The sequence below is a fragment of the Carcharodon carcharias genome, chromosome 3, assembly GCF_017639515.1.
Source record: "Carcharodon carcharias isolate sCarCar2 chromosome 3, sCarCar2.pri, whole genome shotgun sequence".
Classification (NCBI taxonomy): domain Eukaryota; kingdom Metazoa; phylum Chordata; class Chondrichthyes; order Lamniformes; family Lamnidae; genus Carcharodon; species Carcharodon carcharias.
The window spans coordinates 143,155,056-143,174,508 of NC_054469.1; the positions used below are offsets into that span (position 1 = coordinate 143,155,056).

General features: G+C 41.7%; 1 protein-coding gene across 10 annotated transcripts in view; it reads right to left on the minus strand.

Moving 5' to 3' along the window:
• LOC121275843 (thyroid hormone receptor beta) overlaps positions 1-19,453 on the minus strand; it is a 238,376-nt gene that overhangs the window by 50,179 nt on the left and 168,744 nt on the right. For 9 of the 10 annotated variants that reach the window (XR_005942575.1, XM_041183544.1, XM_041183543.1 and 6 more), the window contains one exon: positions 8,186-8,286. Coding sequence is in view for 9 of the 10 variants with exons in the window: in XM_041183544.1 (XP_041039478.1) it covers positions 8,186-8,286 (101 nt within the window). In the remaining variant the exon portion in view is untranslated. Of the gene's footprint in view, positions 1-8,185; positions 8,287-18,283; positions 18,680-19,453 lie in introns of those variants that run through there. The other variant, XM_041183550.1, reaches the window with a different exon arrangement.

The following is a 19,453-nucleotide window of genomic DNA, read 5'->3' on the forward strand; positions in this document are numbered from 1 at the left end:
TCCTCATTGAATTGAGGTTGATCCCCTGGCTTGATGGAAGTGGTAGAGTGAGGGATATGTTGGGCCATGAGGTTACAGATTGTGATTGAATACAATTCTGCTGCTGCTGCTGCTGATGGCCCATCATGCCTCATGGATGCCCAGTTTTGAGCTGCTAGATTTGTTCTGAATCTATTCAACTTAGCAGGATGATAGTACCACAGAACACAATAGAGTGTTTCCATAATGTGAATATGGGACTTCGTCTCAACAAGGGCTGTGTGGTGGTAACTCCTACCAATACTATCATGGACAGATGCATTTGTGACAGGTAGTTTTGCGAGTACAAGGTAATGTAGATTTGTCCTCATTGTTGGAAATCTCACCACCTGTCACAAGCCCGGTTTGGCAGGTATGTCCTTCAGAACTCAGCATCAGCAGGTAGTGGTGCTACTGAACCACTCCTAGTGATGAGCATTGAAGTCCCCCACCCAGAGTGCATTTTATGTCCTTACTACTGTCAATGCTTCTTCCAAGTTGTGTTTAACATGGAGAGTTACTGATTCATCAGCTGATGGAGGGCGCTAAATGGTAATCAGCAAGCTATTTTTAATTCTTCTTGTTGGCCCCAGTTGGACCACTTTTTCTCTGGGGTTTCTGTGCTTAGGAATGTACATTTGTTCCAAATTATGTATTAATCCTCCAAACACTAGTCATTGCTTGTCTGTCATATTTTTTAATGTAGCTTCCCAATCTACTTTATCCAACTCACCCCTCACACATCTACACAGTTTATTTAGTTTAGATTTAAAATACTGGTTTCAGAATGAGCTAAATCACTTTTAGACTCAGTATAAAATTCTTTCGTATTATGGTCAGTCTTCCCTAGGTGCCCTACAAAGTTATTAACCCTTTCTTATTGCACAATTCTAGATACAAAGTAGTCTGTTCCCTAGTTCTTGACACACTGATCTAGAAAACTATCTTGTGTATATTCCAAGAACTCATTCTCCACACTGTTGCTGCAAATTTGTCATGGCTAGCCTAGAGGAAGATTAAAGACCCCATGATTACTGTATGACTCTTATTACACGCGCCTCTAATTTCTTGACTTATGCTTTGCCCTATACTGCACCTACTGTTCAGGGTCCTGTGAACAACTCTCATAAATATTTTCTGTTTCTTGCTGTTTAACTTCACCCAAACTGATACTATTTCTTGATTTTCTGAGCTAAGACTTTCTCTGTGCCATCTATATTCCATCATTTATTATTGGGACTACCCATCCTCCTTTGTCATTTTGCCTATCTTTTCTAAAGGTTAACTATCCTGGAATATTTGGTTCCCAACCTTGGTCAATCTGCAACCATGCCTCTCTAACGGCTATTAGATCAAACATTTTAATGTCTATCAGTGCTATTAATTTATCTAATTTGTTGAGAATGTTTTGTGGATTCAGATGTAGTGCCTTTAGCTTTGACTTTTTAAAAATTTTCCCTGAGGTCACCTTAGTCACTAATACTATATTGACTTGGTTGCTCTCACTGTTTCTTCCTGATCCACTCAGCTTATTTTAACCCGAAAATGTTGCTCTGCAGACTGAACATTTTCCTTGCTACTTTTGAAATTCTCCTTTCTGAATCCTTCCATCCACTGCCACCACTTTTTCAGCTTAAAGCCCTGTCTACTGTCCTAGTTATTCAATTTGCAAGGTTGCTGGTCCAGCTGAGTTTAGTTGGAGCCCATCCCAACAAAACAGCGCCCTCTTTCCCCAGTGGTCCATGAAAGGAAACTCCTGCCTACCACATAGGTCTTTCAGCCATGCATCTAACTTTCTAATCTGTTTATCTCTATGCCATTCCATGGCTCAGTTAACAATCCAATTATCACCTTTGAGGTTCTGCTTTTTACTGTGGACCCTCTCGCCTCAAATTCTCTGGGCAAAACATAATTCCTAGTTCTACCGATGTTGTCTGTTCCTACGTGAACCATGACAACTGGATCCTCCTCTGTCCCCTCCAGGTTCTTCTCCAGTTGCAAGGAGATGTCTTTAACCCTGGAACCAGGCAGGCACACAACCTATGCATCTGCAGAGAACTGAATCTATTCCCCTGACTATACTTCCCCCTATCACTACCAAATCCCTTTTCATTGCTTCCATTTTAATGGCCTTGCACACTATGGTTCTTCGGTAAAGTTTGACCATCCACCCTGCAGTCCTTGTTCTCATCCATGGAGGAAGTAAGTACCTCATAACTGTTGTCAAAATCAAGTGTTGAGGCTGCTCTATTACTACATCCTTGATCCCTGTACCTCCTGACTTGCAGTCACATTCTTCTGTCTCTGACCAACTCTTAAGTTCTGCTTAATCTAAGGGGTGTGACTGTCTCCTGCAATAAAATTCCAGGTAACATTTCCCCCTCCCTGAATATCTACAGCTCAGCCTCCAGCCCAACAACTCCAAGCTGAAGTTCTTTGAATCATATTGGCAATAGTAGTCTAGAAGATGAATGCGTAGAATTCTTTCAGGCAGTTTCCTGGGAACAATACGTTGTGGAATCAATTAGGGATAAAGCTATTTTAGATTTAGCATTGTGCAATGAAGCGGATTTAATTAGTACTCTCATAGTAAAAGATCCTCTGGGAGAAAGAAATCATAATATAATTATATTCCATATTAAGTTTGAAAGCTTCATATTCCAGTCCCAATCAAGAATCTTAAACAAAGACAATTACAAAGGTTTGAGAGGAAAGCTGCCCAAGGTTGAATTGCTAAATAAACTGAAAGGTGTGGTTGTAAATAAACAGCGGGAAACAGTTAAAGAAATGATTCAAGATGTTCAACAAAAATACATTCTACTGAGAAACAAAAACTCAGCCAAAAAGATCCGCCCGTGGCTTACTAGGAATGTTAAGAATTGTATTAGATTAAAAAAAGGGGCTTATAATGTTGCAAAGAATAGTAATAAGCCTGAGGATTTGAGATGTTTTAGAAATCAACAAAGAGCACCCAAAAAATTACTAAAAAGGGGGAAAGAGAGTAAACTAGACAGGAAGTAAGGGTGGAATCTTCCTCTTGCATCGTGGGTTCCAATGGCAGAACCATCTGGTCGTAGGCAGGATGGCTGACCACATGCGATCATGCAGCAGCCAACCAATTAGCTATTGCTGGTCGAGCAGCCTGGCTCTTGTGACTGGGACAGGCAGGAGAGCGCCAGCCCTGCCTTACCTCATGCAGTTGAAGGTTTGGGTGCCAAATTTAAAGATCACCTGGACAAGCATCCACTCCCTGTCATCCAGCAACATAGTCTCCCTGATTTGGAGGAGCTTATTTAAGTGAAGTTGTTGCTCCTCCCCTACCCTCTTTTGAGCTACCCCATTCAATTCCTTGAACTACTCCCCCCACCTATTCTCACCTGCTATAGCCCCACTAAATCTTTTGTAGTATGTCCAACCACAGACAAAGTGTGATCCCAAAGTTCATCAATGCATCCCTGCAGGTTTTCTTCCAGGCCATCAGGGAACAGTGGGAGGCACTGATCAAATCTTTGCCTGCCTTTTGTTTGCAGTTTATGGGGAGGCAGTGGCATAGTGGTATTGTCACTGACAAGTATTCCAGAGACCCAGAGTAATGCTTTGGGGACCTGGGTTTGAATGCCACCATGGCAGATGGTGAAATTTGAATTCAATAAAAATCTGGAATTAAAAGTCTGATGATGACCATGAAAGCATTGTCGGTTGCTGTAAAAACCCATCTGGTTCACTAAAGACCTTTAGGGAAGGAAATCTGTCATCCTTACCTGGTTTGGCCTACATGTGACTCCAGCAATGTGGTTGACTCTTAAATGCCCTCTGAACAGGGGCAATTAGGGATGGACAATAAATGCTGGCCTAGCCAGCGACACCCACATCCTATGAATAAAACAAAAATCTTGGACAGACAAGATGGGTCAAGTGCACCCAGTGTTTCTGCTATCTTTGGCATGGCTGCAGAGGAACCAGCAGAGGGTGACCCAGGGCCAGGCACAGTAACAGCCAGAACACCAACAAGTGGCGCAAGCAGAGAGTCAGGTCGCTCAGGATGCTGGCAGCTAGGGGCCAGTGTGACATTGAGCATTGGCACATAATTGAATATGCCACAGGCAGTATAACTACCAACAAATGTCAGACAGGCAATATCAGAGATGGCTGAGGATGTCACAGGCTTCCATTACTCACCTATGTCAGCTCCCTCAGGAAGACCTATGTCCTCTTGGATTGAGAGCTTTAAAAGTCACTGCGGCAATGAATTTCTACACCTGCAGGTCTTTCCAGGACTCTATGGAGGGCATGTATGGCATCTTGCAGTCAGCCACTCACAAGTGCATCAGGGAGGTCACCAATACCATGTTCACAAGGGTCAATGAATTTGTGTGATTCACCACAGACCCTGAGAGCCAGGCAGTCAGAGCTGTGGGATTCGCTGCCAGCGCTGGATTTCCACAGGAGCAACTGATTACACAAATATAGCACTGAGAGCTCCCTGGGAACAGCCAGCAGCATTCAAAAACCAAAAAGGGTTTCATTCACTCATAAAAACAAATTGTAAGAGCTTTAACAAGTATATAAAAAGGAGAGTGGCTAAAGTAAATTTTGGTATCTTAGAGGCAGAGACAGGAGAAATTATCATGGGGAATAAGGAAAAGGCAGATACATTGAACAAGCATTTTGTAACTCTTTCGAGTACAAACACGTTTCCATCTGTTTCAGATGAAGTTACATTGTTTCATAGTTACCATTGTGAGATTTGAACTCTTGATCTTGGGGTTACAAGCCCAGTACCATAACCACTTGGCCATTTAGGCCAAGCCAACAAGCATTTTGTATTTGCATTCAGAGAAGAAGACACAAATTACATACCAGATATAGAGAGAAACCAAGGGATTACAAGGAATGAGAAAAGGAAGATAATTAAAATCAGCAGAGAAAACATATTGGAGAAACTTAAGGGACTAAAAGCCGACAGATCCCCAGGACCTAAAGGCTGCATTCTTGGGTTCTAAAAGAGATAGCTGCAGAGATGCTGGATGTACTGGTTATGATTTTCCAAAATTCCCTAGATTCTAGAACAGTCCCAGCAGCTTGGAAGTTAGCACATGTAATACCGCTATTCAAGAAAGTAGGGAGAAAGAAAACAGAGTTACAGGCCAGTTAGCCTGGCATCAATCTTAAGGAAAGTGCTGGAATCTATTATCAAGGAAGACTTAACAATGCACTTAAAAAATCATAGTATGATCTTATAGAGTCAACATAGTTTTACAAAAGGGAAATCACATTTAAGAAATTTCTTAGAGTTTTCCAAGGATGTAAGTGGTAGGGCAATAAAAGGAAGCCAATGGCTGTAGTGTACTTGGATTTCCGAAAGGTATTCGATAAGGTGCTACGCAGAAGGATAATATGCAAGATAAGGGCTGATGGAGTTGGGGGTAATGTATTAGTATGTCTGGAGGCTCGGTTAAAAAGGGCATTTTCAAGCTGGCAGGCAATTAGTGGAGTGCCACAAGAATCAATGCTGGTGCCGGTATTTACAAACTATATTAATGACTTATACCAAGTGGACGAGAATAATGTACCCAAATTTGCTGATAATGCAAAGCTAGGTGACAATGTAAGCTATGAGGACAGTAGAAAGAGATTGCAAAGAGATATTGACAGGTTAAGTGAGTGGGCAACAAGGTGGCAGATGGAGTATTATGTGGGGAAGTGAGAGGTTAATTACTTCGGTGGTAAGAATAGAAAACCAAAATATTTTTTAAAAGACGTAAAATTTACAAATGTTGATGTTTAGGGAGACTTGGGTGTATTTGTACAAGGAACACAAAGTTAGCATGCAGGTACAGCAAGTAATTAGGGAGGCAAATGGCATGTTGGCCTTTATTGCAAAGGGCTTGGAGTACAAGAATAGCAAAGTCTAGCTACAATTGTACAGGGCTTTGGTGAGACCACACCTGGAGTGTAGCGTGCAGTTTTGGTTTCCATATTTAAGGAAGGATTGCCTTGGAGGCAAAACAGCAAAGGTATTAGATCGGTTCCTGGGATGAGGGGATTGTCTCGTGACGAGAGGGTGAGTAAATTGGGTCTATACTCTCAGGTATTTAGAAAAATGAGAGGTGATCTCATTGAACCATACAAGAGTTCTGAAGGGGGTTGACAGGGTAGACAAAAAGGTTGCCGCCCTGGTTGGGGAATCTAGAATATGGGAGCACAGTCACAAGATAAGGGATATGGGGAGCTGACAGGAAAGTAGAGTTGAGGCTGAAGATCAGCCATGATTATATTCAATGGCAGAGCAGACTTGAGAGCCCATATGGTCACTCCTGATCCTAATTCTTATGCTCCTTGAGCTGCAGACAGTGACTGCAGATTTGGTTGTTTGAAATCACAATACTTCCACCATCTCGCATGTGCTGCATTTACAGCACACCAACCGTGTCTAGCTAACTATTTATTTGATTGGTTAATTATTTTTTCTTTAACTGAATCAATTGTTTAAGTTTTATTAGTTAACTGGTTTATCTAATTTAAATTACTAATATAGTAAAATAATAGATTAACCCAACTTCTTAGACTTGAAACAAAAAAGAAACATTCACTAGGTACTAGAGATTAAAAGAAGAATTTGAAGCAGGGCCTTTTTCCCATTTGCACCATATTCTTGGTGAGAATTTTCCCCCTTCAGGGGGGTTGTGCGGCGGTGGGGGGGAGGGTGTGTGGACCCAATTGCCGCCTCCGATTGGGCCGCGTCGCCATTTTACGGGGGCGGGCCAATTGAGGCCCGCCCAGCATGACATGCCCCCGGAAGCATGAGCACTTCCTATATTGGGATGGGGGGGTTCCCTGAGTCAGGGCTGCATTCTTTTGCAGCTCAGTTTATTAGTTTAATTAGTTTTTAAATGGCCTTATTAGGCCGAACTGAAAATTTAAATGACAGGCAGTGATGTCAGGACGTATGCCCCGCCCCTGCTCACTGCGCCGAAAATTCTGGCCTTGGCTTTAGTACTCTGTTGACAAAGCACTCTTTTAGGATCACTCTGTGTTCCTCACTTTGACCCTTCATCGCCAAGCCCATTGCCAACTTCACCTTTCTCTCCAAAGCCCCGAAGGTACTGTCATCTCCTAAAATCATTCTCACCATTCTTGCAACTCCAAGTTTGAACCTCTCCAATTAGGTTTCTGTCCCGAAATAGCTCTGAAACAGCCCATCAAAGTCACAAATCACATCCTTTGTGATCTTAGTGAAATACCCCTTCTCATCCTTCTGCAATGTGGCAATATCAGAAGTGGCTGTCAGTTTTTTCCTGTAATAATGGTGAGCGTTGACAACCTTCCCTTATTAGTATAATAAAACTAAAACTGGGGGAGGTGGTGGCATAGTGGTATTGTCACTGGACTAGTAGTTCAGAAACCCAGAGTATTGCTCAGGGGACCCAGGTTCAAATCCCACCACAGCAGATGGTGAAATTTGAATTCAACAAAAATCTAGAATTAAAAGTCTGATGATGACCATAAAACCTCATCTGGTTCACTAATGTCCTTTAGGGAAGGAAATCTGGCCTACATGTGACTCCAGACCCACAGCAATGTGGTTGACTCTTAACTGCCCTCTGAACAGGGGCAATTAGGGATGGACAATAAATGCTGGCCTAGCCAGCAACCCACATCACATGAATTAATTAAAAAAAGAGCAAAGTCCGGACCATTGCTCATTAAGTATGCTAGTTGTGTAATGGTTTATCAATTTGATGTGGAATACTACGTCCAGGGCTGCTAGTGGCTGTGATGGATCTAGAAATAATTTAAAGGAAGAGATAATAAGGATTTGTGGTTATGAAGGATCCTTTAAGTCTTTTTGAACTGGATGTTTTGCAAGCACATGTTTGGCCACTCGCTTGGTTTGAGGGTTCATACCACTGATTTTGGCACTGCAATATTTTGATTTGATCCAACAGTTTAGAGTAATGGGCTTCCCTCTAGGAAATCTGCTGCATTTGTTTTTTCTGCAGCAAAGGAGGAACAGAGGAATGTCAAGCAGGTGAGATTGCACTGGGGAAGGACTGTGCCTCTCCATGTTCTCCTTTAAAGTGTATACACAAGGTAAAGTTGGACTTACCTAGACTCAGTTGTGGAACAGTTTTTGTCAAGGATAAGGTGACTCAGAGTTGCTTACCTTACATCCTTCACAAGTGATACAACGATAGTGATACCCTGTGGCCTTGTCACCGCACACAACACAAAGTTCATCCTTGTCCAGATAGCTTGGTATATAACCTGCAAAATGACAAATAGAAATAGTTTGGTGTCACAAAAGTTTCTGTGTCACTGTAACGTATAAAATGATACCATTCAATCTACTGAGAATTCCTACAGAAAAACTTACGAGGTGAACATGTTATAAGCCTGCAGTTCAGCTAAAACCATGGGACAATCCTGTTAAATGGAAAGTCTGTAGGTCTGTGTCAGTGCAGGCACTGTTCCAAAAATTAAAAATGACAAATCCATAAACAGAAGATCTCCCCTGCTTGTTGTAAGGGTCATTTGTAAAACGATTTCATCCAATTTGAACCTAGTTTCTTGTGGTCGAGAGTTTGTAATGCAAAGCTGCTATATTGCAACAGACACAGAAAGTGCTGGAAATAGTCAGGTTAGTAAGCATCTGTGGAAAGAAAAGTCAAGTTGATATTCCCAGTGGCAAACCTTCATCAGAAATATGAACTTGTCCTCCTCCTCCTCACAGATGTTGATTGACGTGATTCATATTTCCAACAGCTGATCTTTTTGTCTGAGATTTCCATCATTTGTATTTTTTAATTGCTTCGGAATTAGACTCACAACCTTAGAGAAGCCATAACATGATTAATGTAGGGAATGATAGAATGCTCACTTGTTTCATGCGAATATTGCACTGACACTGGTTAGTTTATTTGTTTCTCTCTTCATAGCTTCCCTCCTAATCAGCACATTGGGCAGGACTTCTGATGTTAAATGTAAAGGTGGATATCACACGCCAACCTCTCTTTTATTGTGCACAATTCTATGGGGTTTCCCTTCAGCATATTGTTCAATTGCTCCACAGCTTCCAACCTGATAGTCGCCCAACCTCGGACGGCCCGCTTCTATCTCCTACCCAAAATCCACAAACAGAACTGCTCCGGTAGACCGATCATCTCAGCTTGCTCCTGCCCCACAGAACTCATTTCTCGTTATCTTGACTCCCATCTCTCTCCCCTTGTCCAGTCCCTTCCCACCTACATCCGTGATTCCTCTGACACCTTACGTCACATCAACAATTGCCAGTTTCCTGGCCCCAATCGCTTCCTCTTCACCATGGACGTCCAATCCCTCTACACCTCCATCCCCCACCAGGATGGTCTGAGGGCCCTTAGCTTCTTCCTCGAACAGAGACCCGAACAATCCCCATCCACCACTACTCTCCTCCGTCTGGCTGAACTTGTTCTCACGCTGAACAATTTCTCCTTCAACTCCTCTCACTTCCTCCAAATAAAAGGTGTGGCTATGGGTACCCGCATGGGCCCCAGCTATGCCTGTCTCTTTATGGGGTATGTGGAACATTCCTTGTACAGTCCTACTCCGGCCCTCTTCCACAACTCTTTCTCCGGTACATCAATGATTACTTCGGTGCCGCTTCATGCTCTCGTCGGGACTTGGAAAAATGTATTAATTTTGCTTCCAATCTCCACCCCTCCATCATTTTCACGTGGTCCATCTCTGACACTTCCCTTCCCTTCCTTGACCTCTCTGTCTCAATCTCTGGTGATAGACTGTCCACCAATATCCATTACAAACCCACCGACTCCCACAGCTATCTCGACTACAGCTCCTCACACCCCGCTTCCTGTAAGGACTCCATCCCATTCTCTCAGGTCCTTCGCCTCCGTCGCATCTGTTCCGATGATGCTACCTTCAAAAACAGTTCCTCTGACATGTCCTCCTTCTTCCTGAACCGAGGTTTTCCACCCACGGTCGTTGACAGGGCCCTCAACCATGTCCGGCCCATCTCCCGCGCATCCGCCCTCACGCCTTCTCCTCCCTCCCAGAAACATGATAGGGTCCCCCTTGTCCTCACTTATCACCCCACCAGCCTCCGCATTCAAAGGATCATCCTCCGCCATTTCCGCCAACTCCAGCATGATGCCACCACCAAACACATCTTCCCTTCACCCCCCCTATCGGCATTCCGGAGGGATCGCTCCCTCCGGGACACCCTGGTCCACTCCTCCATCACCCCCTACTCCTCAACCCCCTCCTATGGCACCACCCCATGCCCACGCAAAAGATGCAACACCTGCCCCTTCACTTCCTCTCTCCTCACCGTCCAAGGACCCAAACACTCCTTTCAAGTGAAGCAGCGTTTCACTTGCATTTCCCCCAACTTAGTCTACTGCATTCGTTGCTCCCAATGTGGTCTCCTCTACATTGGAGAGATCAAACGTAAACTGGGCGACCACTTTGCAGAACACCTGCGGTCTGTCTGCAAGAATGACCCAAACCTTCCTGTCGCTTGCCATTTTAACACTCCACCCTGCTCTCTTGCCCACGTCTGTCCTTGGCTTGCTGCATTGTTCCAGTGAAGCCCAACGCAAACTGGAGGAACAACACCTCATCTTCCGACTAGGCACTTTACAGCCTTCCGGACTGAATATTGAATTCAACAACTTTAGGTCGTGAGCTCCCTCCCCCATCCCCACTCCCTTTCTGTTTCCCCCTTCCTTTTTTTTCCAATAAATTATAAAGATTTTCCTTTTCCCACCTATTTCCATTATTTTTTTAAAAAAACACCCCCACTAGAGCTTGAATGCCCTACCATCCATTCTTTATTAGCACATTCGTTTAGATAATATCACCAACTTTAACTTTAACACCTATGTGTTCTTTTGTACTATTGTTGTTGACATCTTTTGATGATCTACTTCTATCACTGCTTGTTTGTCCCTACAACCACACCCCCACTCCACCTCTCTCTCTCTCTCTCTCTCCGCCCCCCACACACACACCTTAAACCAGCTTATATTTCAACTCTTTCTTGGACTCGAACTCAAGTTCTGTCGAAGGGTCATGAGGACTCGAAACGTCAACTCTTTTCTTCTCCGCCGATGCTGCCAGACCTGCTGAGTTTTTCCAGGTAATTCTGTTTTTATTTTTGTTTTGGATTTCCAGCATCCGCAGTTTTTTTGTTTTTATCTTGGTTCAATTGTCCACTATTTCTGTTTGAACTTAGGTAGGGATGGTTTGGCTATTTGACTTTGAGGGCATCACAACCAAACTCAATCCTATCCTAATCAGATATTGTTGGAAGCCTTAGAGGAGAGTTGAGGAGAGATTTTATGTGCCATAAATTTTCGATTACTGCATGTGCATTCCCAGCAGAGGTCACTGGATAGAGACCAAGAAAAACAATCATGGGTAGTTTTGGATCTTGAAAACAATGAGCAATCACTCTCATCTCCTGGAGAACCAATAACTCAGTAAGGACTTGAGACCTGTAGCAGTGACTCCAATGCTGGGTCATTAGGTTTGTCTTTAGGGCTGCCTGTCCCCATCCTTTCCAAAATAGTCATCAACCCCACCTCAAAAGCCCAAGCTTAAACCCTCTTTCCCTACAAACTACTGCTCTAGCTTCAATCTCCTTTTCCTATCCAAGTCTCCCAAATATACACTCTTGTTTGCCACAACTCCATGGCTGGTGCAGACCCGACCCAATGCAGCGTAAAATCGCACGAGATGATGCCAGGCGAGCACCCCAACGTCATTCTGCGCTCAGGTGATATTTCAATCAGTGGGTGGCGCAGAAGTCAGAAGCTTGCCCACAGACAATTAAGAGGCCAATTAAGGTCATTAACGCCGCAATTATCATTAATTTTACGTTACCCATCCAACCTTACGGTTGGCAGATGGGCAAATCGAACAGGCGGCCTTTACATTTTTCATGAAACCTTGTCCTAGAGCAGGATGAGGTTTCTGTGACAAAATAAAATAAAAATAAAAATCGGGTGGACAGCAGTTTTATCATGTATACTTTCAGATACCTGGTTGCGATGCTTGGACATATTTTTCTGCTTTTCAAAACTTTATTCGATGATTTTTGGGTCTGCCGCTCCCTGAGGCAGCTCTCTGCCTTCAGGGAACTTTCTCTCAGTGCTGGCCTGCACCCGCATTTGACGACAGCGCCCGCCCTCTTCCTGCCCCCACACCGGCAACACTGAGCTTCTCAGCGTGCATTTCATGCTGGCTGGCTGTTACTTAGCCGTGGTTGGCAGTCCATTACCCAGCCGATCCCAGGCCCTCAGATCGCACCTGCCCGCCAACCTAAAAATTCTGCCCCATGTCTGAATCCCTCCCAATTGATTCCTGTCCCTGCCACAGCATCAAAATGGGGCTAATAGAAATAGGTAGTGATAACTTAAAGACAGGCCCTAAACTGTAACTTATTTTTTTGTTGCCTAGCTTTAAACTGGTGTTGTGGTAAAATATATAGTTGCTGATGACACATATACTGACCCAACCACATATTCATTTATTACAATAAACAAAACAACTATTTATGTCTTTTAAATCAGAGAACAGCTGCTTGGTAGTACAGAACTTGGGCATTGCTAAAAAAAGAGACATGCTCTCAAAGCTTTTCATCTTGCAATCATCAGGACAAATTTGCAAGAATACCAAATCTCAAAGCGAACAACAATTTATACTACATGAGAAAAGAGTGATGATTAGTTGGCAAGTGGACTCTGATTGGTAGAAGTGTTGCCATGAGGAATTCACTGGGGAACAGTTAACTGCCCAGCTTTTGTTTAAATTCAAACCAGGTAAGTCAATGCCAATTGGTCAAGGCATTGCCATGGGGAATTAATCAGGGAATGGCTGTGCCCTAAGCTTTTGTTTAATTGAGAAACATGCAATATGTGGACATGTTCTTTCTGCCTCTAAAGGACAGGGCCCGAAGTGTAAATATGCATAGCTTCTAGCACGTTTCAGTGAGCCACACAGCAAGCCTAACTGAATCTTAAATTGGCTGTCAGAGTAATTCTTAGCACAATTGGAATTGTTTAATAAGTGTTGTCCAATTGTGGAATCACATCTAATGTTGGATGCTATGTTCTGAGTTTTGTAAACATGAGCTGGTTGGCTACGGTCAGTACTTTGCTTTTTGCTTACAGCCAAAGGGACATGATGTTTGATATGATCCATCAGTCATTGGGGCATATAACCTACATACCTGGCTTCACACTGGCATTGAAATTCATATACCACATTACTCATTTGTATGGTAGGCAGAACATCTTATTAGTTTGACGGCAGCATCCTGTTAGTGGTGAATACCACTCGTGTTGCTACTGCATAGTAGCAGCGTGAAACAGCGAGCTTCACCTGTTGCTCAAATTTTTGAGACACCTTGCTCTTCCAGGGTAATATAAGGTAGACTGGGTACTTTTCAGGGCCAAACGTGGAGGCCTTAGGCCTATTCATGAGTTCGCACAATATACAGCGAGCCATGATCTGATCAGGGTAGATATTATCCTGCAGGATAGCTTTGATACCCTATTTTAGCATCAAGATACACAGTGAGCAAATGGTTCGGGCCCTAATTATGAGGTTGCCAATAAGGCCAATCTTAAATTGTAGCAAATGTATCATGTACATATTGGAAATATGCAAAGGGTAGGAAGTCAGGGGTTATTCCATCAAAGACATGATTCTCGTAGAAACTGACAAAGATGTTGGTAAGAGTTGGGCAAAGAGGGGATCCCATAGCAACATCATCTATTTGGGCATAAATGGCATCGTTGAAACTGAACTCAACTGTGCAAGTTGCCAAGTTCATTGAATACAGATTCAGACAATAGTGATGTATCTAGATTGCCATAACATAGTGACCTGTTTCAAATGTCTATGGCTTCCTCGAGTGGTAAGAAAGTGAATAGGCTAGCTATGTCAAACGAGCACATGGATACAGCATTGCTATCAATATGCAAATCCTGTATGGTCTTCACAAAGGTGAAAGAATTCTGCACCATGTATGTTGAAAACTTGCTCAGAACTAATTGTAGCAACTTGCTCAACCATTTGGCCAATTCATGTTATGCAGAACCAGTCATAGATAAGAGAGGGCATAAAGGGACATCACTTGTGTGTGTCTTGGGCAGCCCATACATATGTGAGCCATGAGGACAAATCCAATACCTGGCAGCTCATTAATTTCCTTGATGTGCTGGTTGAGAAACCTGCCAAAGGGTTCTCTACTACTATTTACCACAGCTCACCTTCACTGGTCAATTTACTTGTGGGTCTTCCTACGGTTCCAAGAGCTATAAGATTGGCAACCTCATAAATAAGGCCTGAGCCATTTGCTTACCATGGAAGCTTGAAGCCAAAATATAGCACAGCAAAGACATCCTGCAGGATAATAGCTATCCTGACAGATCATTGCTCATTACATATCACGTAAACTCATGAGTGGGCCTAAGGCAGTCACTGAAAAGTACCCAGTCTACCTCAGATTACCCTGGAAGGGCAAGGTATCTCAAAAATTTGAGCAACAGGTGAAGCTAGCTGTTTCATGCTGCTACTATGCAGTAGCAACATAAATGGTGTTCCCCACTAACAGGATGCTGCCATCAAGCCAAAGAGATCTTCTGCCTATCACACAAATGAATAATGTGGTGTATGAATTTCAGTGCTGGTGTGAAGCCAGGTTTGTAGGCTGTATGTCTCAATGCTTGGTGGATTGTATCAAACAGCACATTCCTTCCGCTGTAAGTGGTAGGCAAAGTACTGACTGCATTTAACGAGCCCATGCTTGCAAAAAACATAACACAGGGCAGAATTTTATGTCTCATGGGCGGGTGCGTGCCCAACCAGATCGGACTTAAAATCGTGCGAGATGACGTAGGGCAAGTGTCCCAACATCATCGCGCACTCGTGGGTATTCTGACTTTTGTGCATGCCCCCCGACAATTAAGTACGCAATTAAGCCCATTAATGACACAATTGGCTGTGACTTTTCATGATCCGTCCAACCTTATGGTTGGCGGACGGGCGAATCGGCCAGACGACCTTTATATTTTTCATCAAACCTCATCTGGGAAGGGGGGGAATGAAATTTCCATTCCGAAATAAAATAAATACAAATACCTGGGGACAGCGTTTTTATAAGATATCCTTTCAGATGCTTGATTGTGATGCATGGATGCTTTTTGGCAGCTTTTTACAACTTTATTTCATTATTGGCAGGTCTGCAGCTCCCTGAGGCAGCTGTCTGCCTTCAGGGAGCTCTCTCGCAATCCTCACCCCCATCCACAGTGACGTCATCGCCCGCCCTCTTCCCACCCCCACCCCAGCAGTGCTGAGCTTTTCAGCACATGTTTCACGCTGGCTGGCCGTTAATTGGCCAGCCAGCGCGACATCGCAGTCAAGGGCCAATTATGGTTGTGTTCCGTTTCTCGGCCGCCGTCAGGCCCAGTTGTGTGTGCCTGATGACCAAAAAATTCAGGCCACGGTGTTCAACATTAGGTATGATTTAGTGATTGGACAATACTTACTAACCAATCCTGATTGCGCTAAGAATTACTTAATTATGATTATCAGTCAGGCTTGCAGTTTGGCTCATTTGTGTGTGCTAGAAGCTACACATATTCACACTCAGGGCCCTGTCCTTTGCAGGCAGAATGAACATGTCCCTGCATTATGCTTTTTTCAACCAAACAAAAGCTTGGGGAACAGCCATTCTCTGGTTCATTCCCCATGGAATCGTCTTGGCAAATCAGAGTTGACTTGATTGGCTTGAACTTGAACAAAAGCTTGGCAGTTAACTATTCCCTGGTGCATTCTCCATGGCAGCACCTCTACCAATCAGAGTCTTCTTGCCAACCAATCAGCATCCTCTTCTCATGTAGTATAATCGTTGTTCCCTTTGAGATTTGGTATTCTTGTGATTCTGTCCTGATCAGTGCAAGACAAAAAACTTTGTTATGATGTCTCTTTTTTTCAACAATACCAAAAATCAAAGAACTACAGACAAGAAATATTAAATAACAAATTAATCCAATGGAAAATCTGAATATTTCAGTAGGATGGTGAATATCTTTTGCACATGTTAAAATGACATTGAGAAACTACATTTCACCTGCAATATTTCAGCATTATTGCCCTCTCATATATATTCATTAGGATTCAGTGATGCATCCTATATTCGCTGATGTTACAAAACACAAAATGACAAAAATACACCTAAAAGTTAGTTGGTTTTCACATAACTAATTCAATTGGATATATACAATTTTAAAATTAACTTTAATAATCCCTAAGATTACAAAATGGTTAAGTAATAGCACTGATGGGCTACAATCTATATAAACTTAGCAACTGAACTGCAATGATAACTATGCATAACAGTTCAAAAGGACCTGGATACTGGGTCTTATCTGTGATGGTTTAAAAATATTTAGGTGAATTGCATCACTGGGGAACTATACTAATTCCTTTTCAGTTCAAACAGAACCACTATGTTTAACCCTTAATGTTCTAGTTATAAAATTGTTATGTCTCCTGCAAAAAGTTCCTTTTTTCAGTAAGGTTTCAATTACGTTCTTGCATAACGACCAGGAGTTACAAAACATAAATAGAATCAAAATTAGCAGTAATGTAGGCAAGCACATGGAAAATGAGGATCACAAGTTTCTAATAAATACTCAGTTGCAGAGAATTTGTTATTAATTTAGCTCCTAAAATTTAAAGGGCTTCACTTTCAGCTGTTTATAGTAAGGGTGTCTTCACTGGATAAATTTGCTCATTTGCACTCTTCTTGTATATTTTATGATAAAAGCAAGCAGCAAGTTAAAATGAAAAGCTGATTTTGAGCTGGCATCAAATACATTAGTTTATAATTGTGAGGGACTAAGACCTCACGCTGCATATTTTTATAACATATCTATAGGTATGTTCATCGCCATTCATAAAATTTTGAAACTGAACAAAGAACTTTAAAATGGTTTAATTGTGACCCCAAACAAATGAAGCTACTTGGCAGTTTCTGGAAAACTAGGATAGTAGAAGTTGAACGAGCTGGGTTTTGGTCTTTTTTTTGTCTAGCAGTTCTTTTATTTTTCACCTCAAATGGGACTGCTATATCTCTTCCATCGCTAAAATTGCCTTCCAGCAGCTCAGTTTCTTCTTTTGTACTGAATGTAGCTTTAGCCACAAACTCTCAATATTTTATAAAGCCAAATTCACTGAAGACTTAAATATTGCTTCCATATCCAGGACTCATTTGGAAGCTCTCTTACAGTAATGGGCAGGACGCAAAGGTAAAAACTGACTATCTGATGGGTGATCACTTTTCACTTCTTTCAACCATCAATTTCCATTGCAACTTTTCTTCCCTTTCATACTATTATAGTTAGTGTGGACTTTTGTTTCTTCCAGATTTCAAATCCCCACTACATTGAAATGAAGGCACATTGGATACTATCCTACTCCCAAGTTTTGCATTACCAAATCACTGCTTTTGATTTACTTTGTTCTCCCTTTTACTTCATTCAACCTTGTATGTGTCTTGGCATTATGGTTTCTCAATTTAGTAAAAAAAACTCTAGCCTGTACACAGCCAAGTGATCCAACAATTCAATCAGATTGAAACAAACATGTGTGAAATAGAAATGACATCAAAGGTTAAGGAAAGAAGTTTAATCTTCTCAGTGTGGTTACAAATGCAAGTGTTGAATCAGATTTTCAACCTTTATGGCTGATTCGATCAAATACATTGAATATTCTTAGGCCTCAGCCATTAGTTCAGAAATATACACCTATGCCCAGTAAATTACGACATAATTTAACACCCTTTTAAATTTAATGGTACAATTACTTTAGAACAAAGTATTATGCAATTGAACTATATTAATAATGTACATTTTCATGATTCTGTAATATTATCTTAAAAATATATGAATGAAATTTTAATCAGTTAACCTGCTATTGAAAGGCCAGTTACTTTATGGTACACTATTGCAGAAACCTTGACATTACTTGGAAACTTGAGTGCCTTTACTTTCCCAATCCCACCAGAATACACAGAAGAGTGGGTTACTTGAAGATTTCACATTAAAGCAGTTTCAAAACCCAAGCACGAACTTGGGTGCCACACAGTTGACAAATCCATACAAACAGCAGGAGATTCACAGCCACTTCAGCTGTAGTCTAAATATGCAGAATGAAATGCAAAATTAAAAATAAACCTGACAATGCACTATACCTTTTCTTGGAGAGAAAGATGGTGACTGTTCTTGACAAAAAAGATCTTTACCATCATCAAAATATTCAGCCTGGCAAAAGCGGTTCATACTTGTGTTCACGTTACAATACTCGCTCTCGAACTCGTTTCCAGGGTAACTGGAAGGCTGATTTACAATCCAGGTCTGGTCCATGCAAATGTTGCTGCTGTGAGGAGCCTGAATATTATAACTGCTATAAATCTGGTTGTCCTCTCTATACATGTAATAATCTGGTGGTTGCAGGTAGCAATCACTATTGACTGTCACTTGTGCCTCGCACATCTCTTGCATGCAATAGTTCATTTTACTTTACTTAGATTTCTTCAATGTTATACAGCACTTCCAATGCAAACTTAGGGAATCATTTACCTCATGAAAAATGTCACCACAGGAAAATCCATTGCAACTTTAAAAATATCAATTTTATGCATTTCACGTGCACAAATGAACGCATACTACTGTAAGTGCTAAAATCTGATGTATATACAGGTGGTCACAACAATCCCCCTCCAATAAATAAACAAATGAGGAAGCAGATTAATGACCGCCAAAGGCTTTAATCTGTCATGAGGTCCAAATCTTGTGACAGACAGACAGGTAGAAAACCACCAGCAGCAAGCTCAAACTGAAAAAAAATCACTATCTGATATATTTTGTCAGAGGCAAACTTTTCACCAAACTGCTCCAATCCTCAAAATCAAACCATTAAGATAAAATGTCTATGAATAAATATTACATTTAAAGTTTTCTGTTCATTTTGGGCTATTTAAGATTTTAGTGAAGCATTAGTTAAATTTTTAATGAATTCTATATAATGCATTAAGTATTTTAAAATAAGCCAATTTGTGTTTCTGGCAATGTAACCATCATTTTAATCCATTATTATTAGCAATATTGATTATGTTTTAGAGCATTAAGCTATACTGCAAGTGAGCTTAGAAACTGATTATAAGCAGTCGTGTTAGCAGTCTCAGTTTGCTCCACAAAACTCATGCTCAATTAACTGACTAAAAACAATTAATTCATTTTAATTTAAAAAAAAAACAAAATAAATAGACTTGTCCAGTTAGGAATCAAATTATAAAAATGAATAAAAAGCATGTGCGATTGGTTGCATATTTAGACTAGTAAAATTAATTATCAGCTGTATT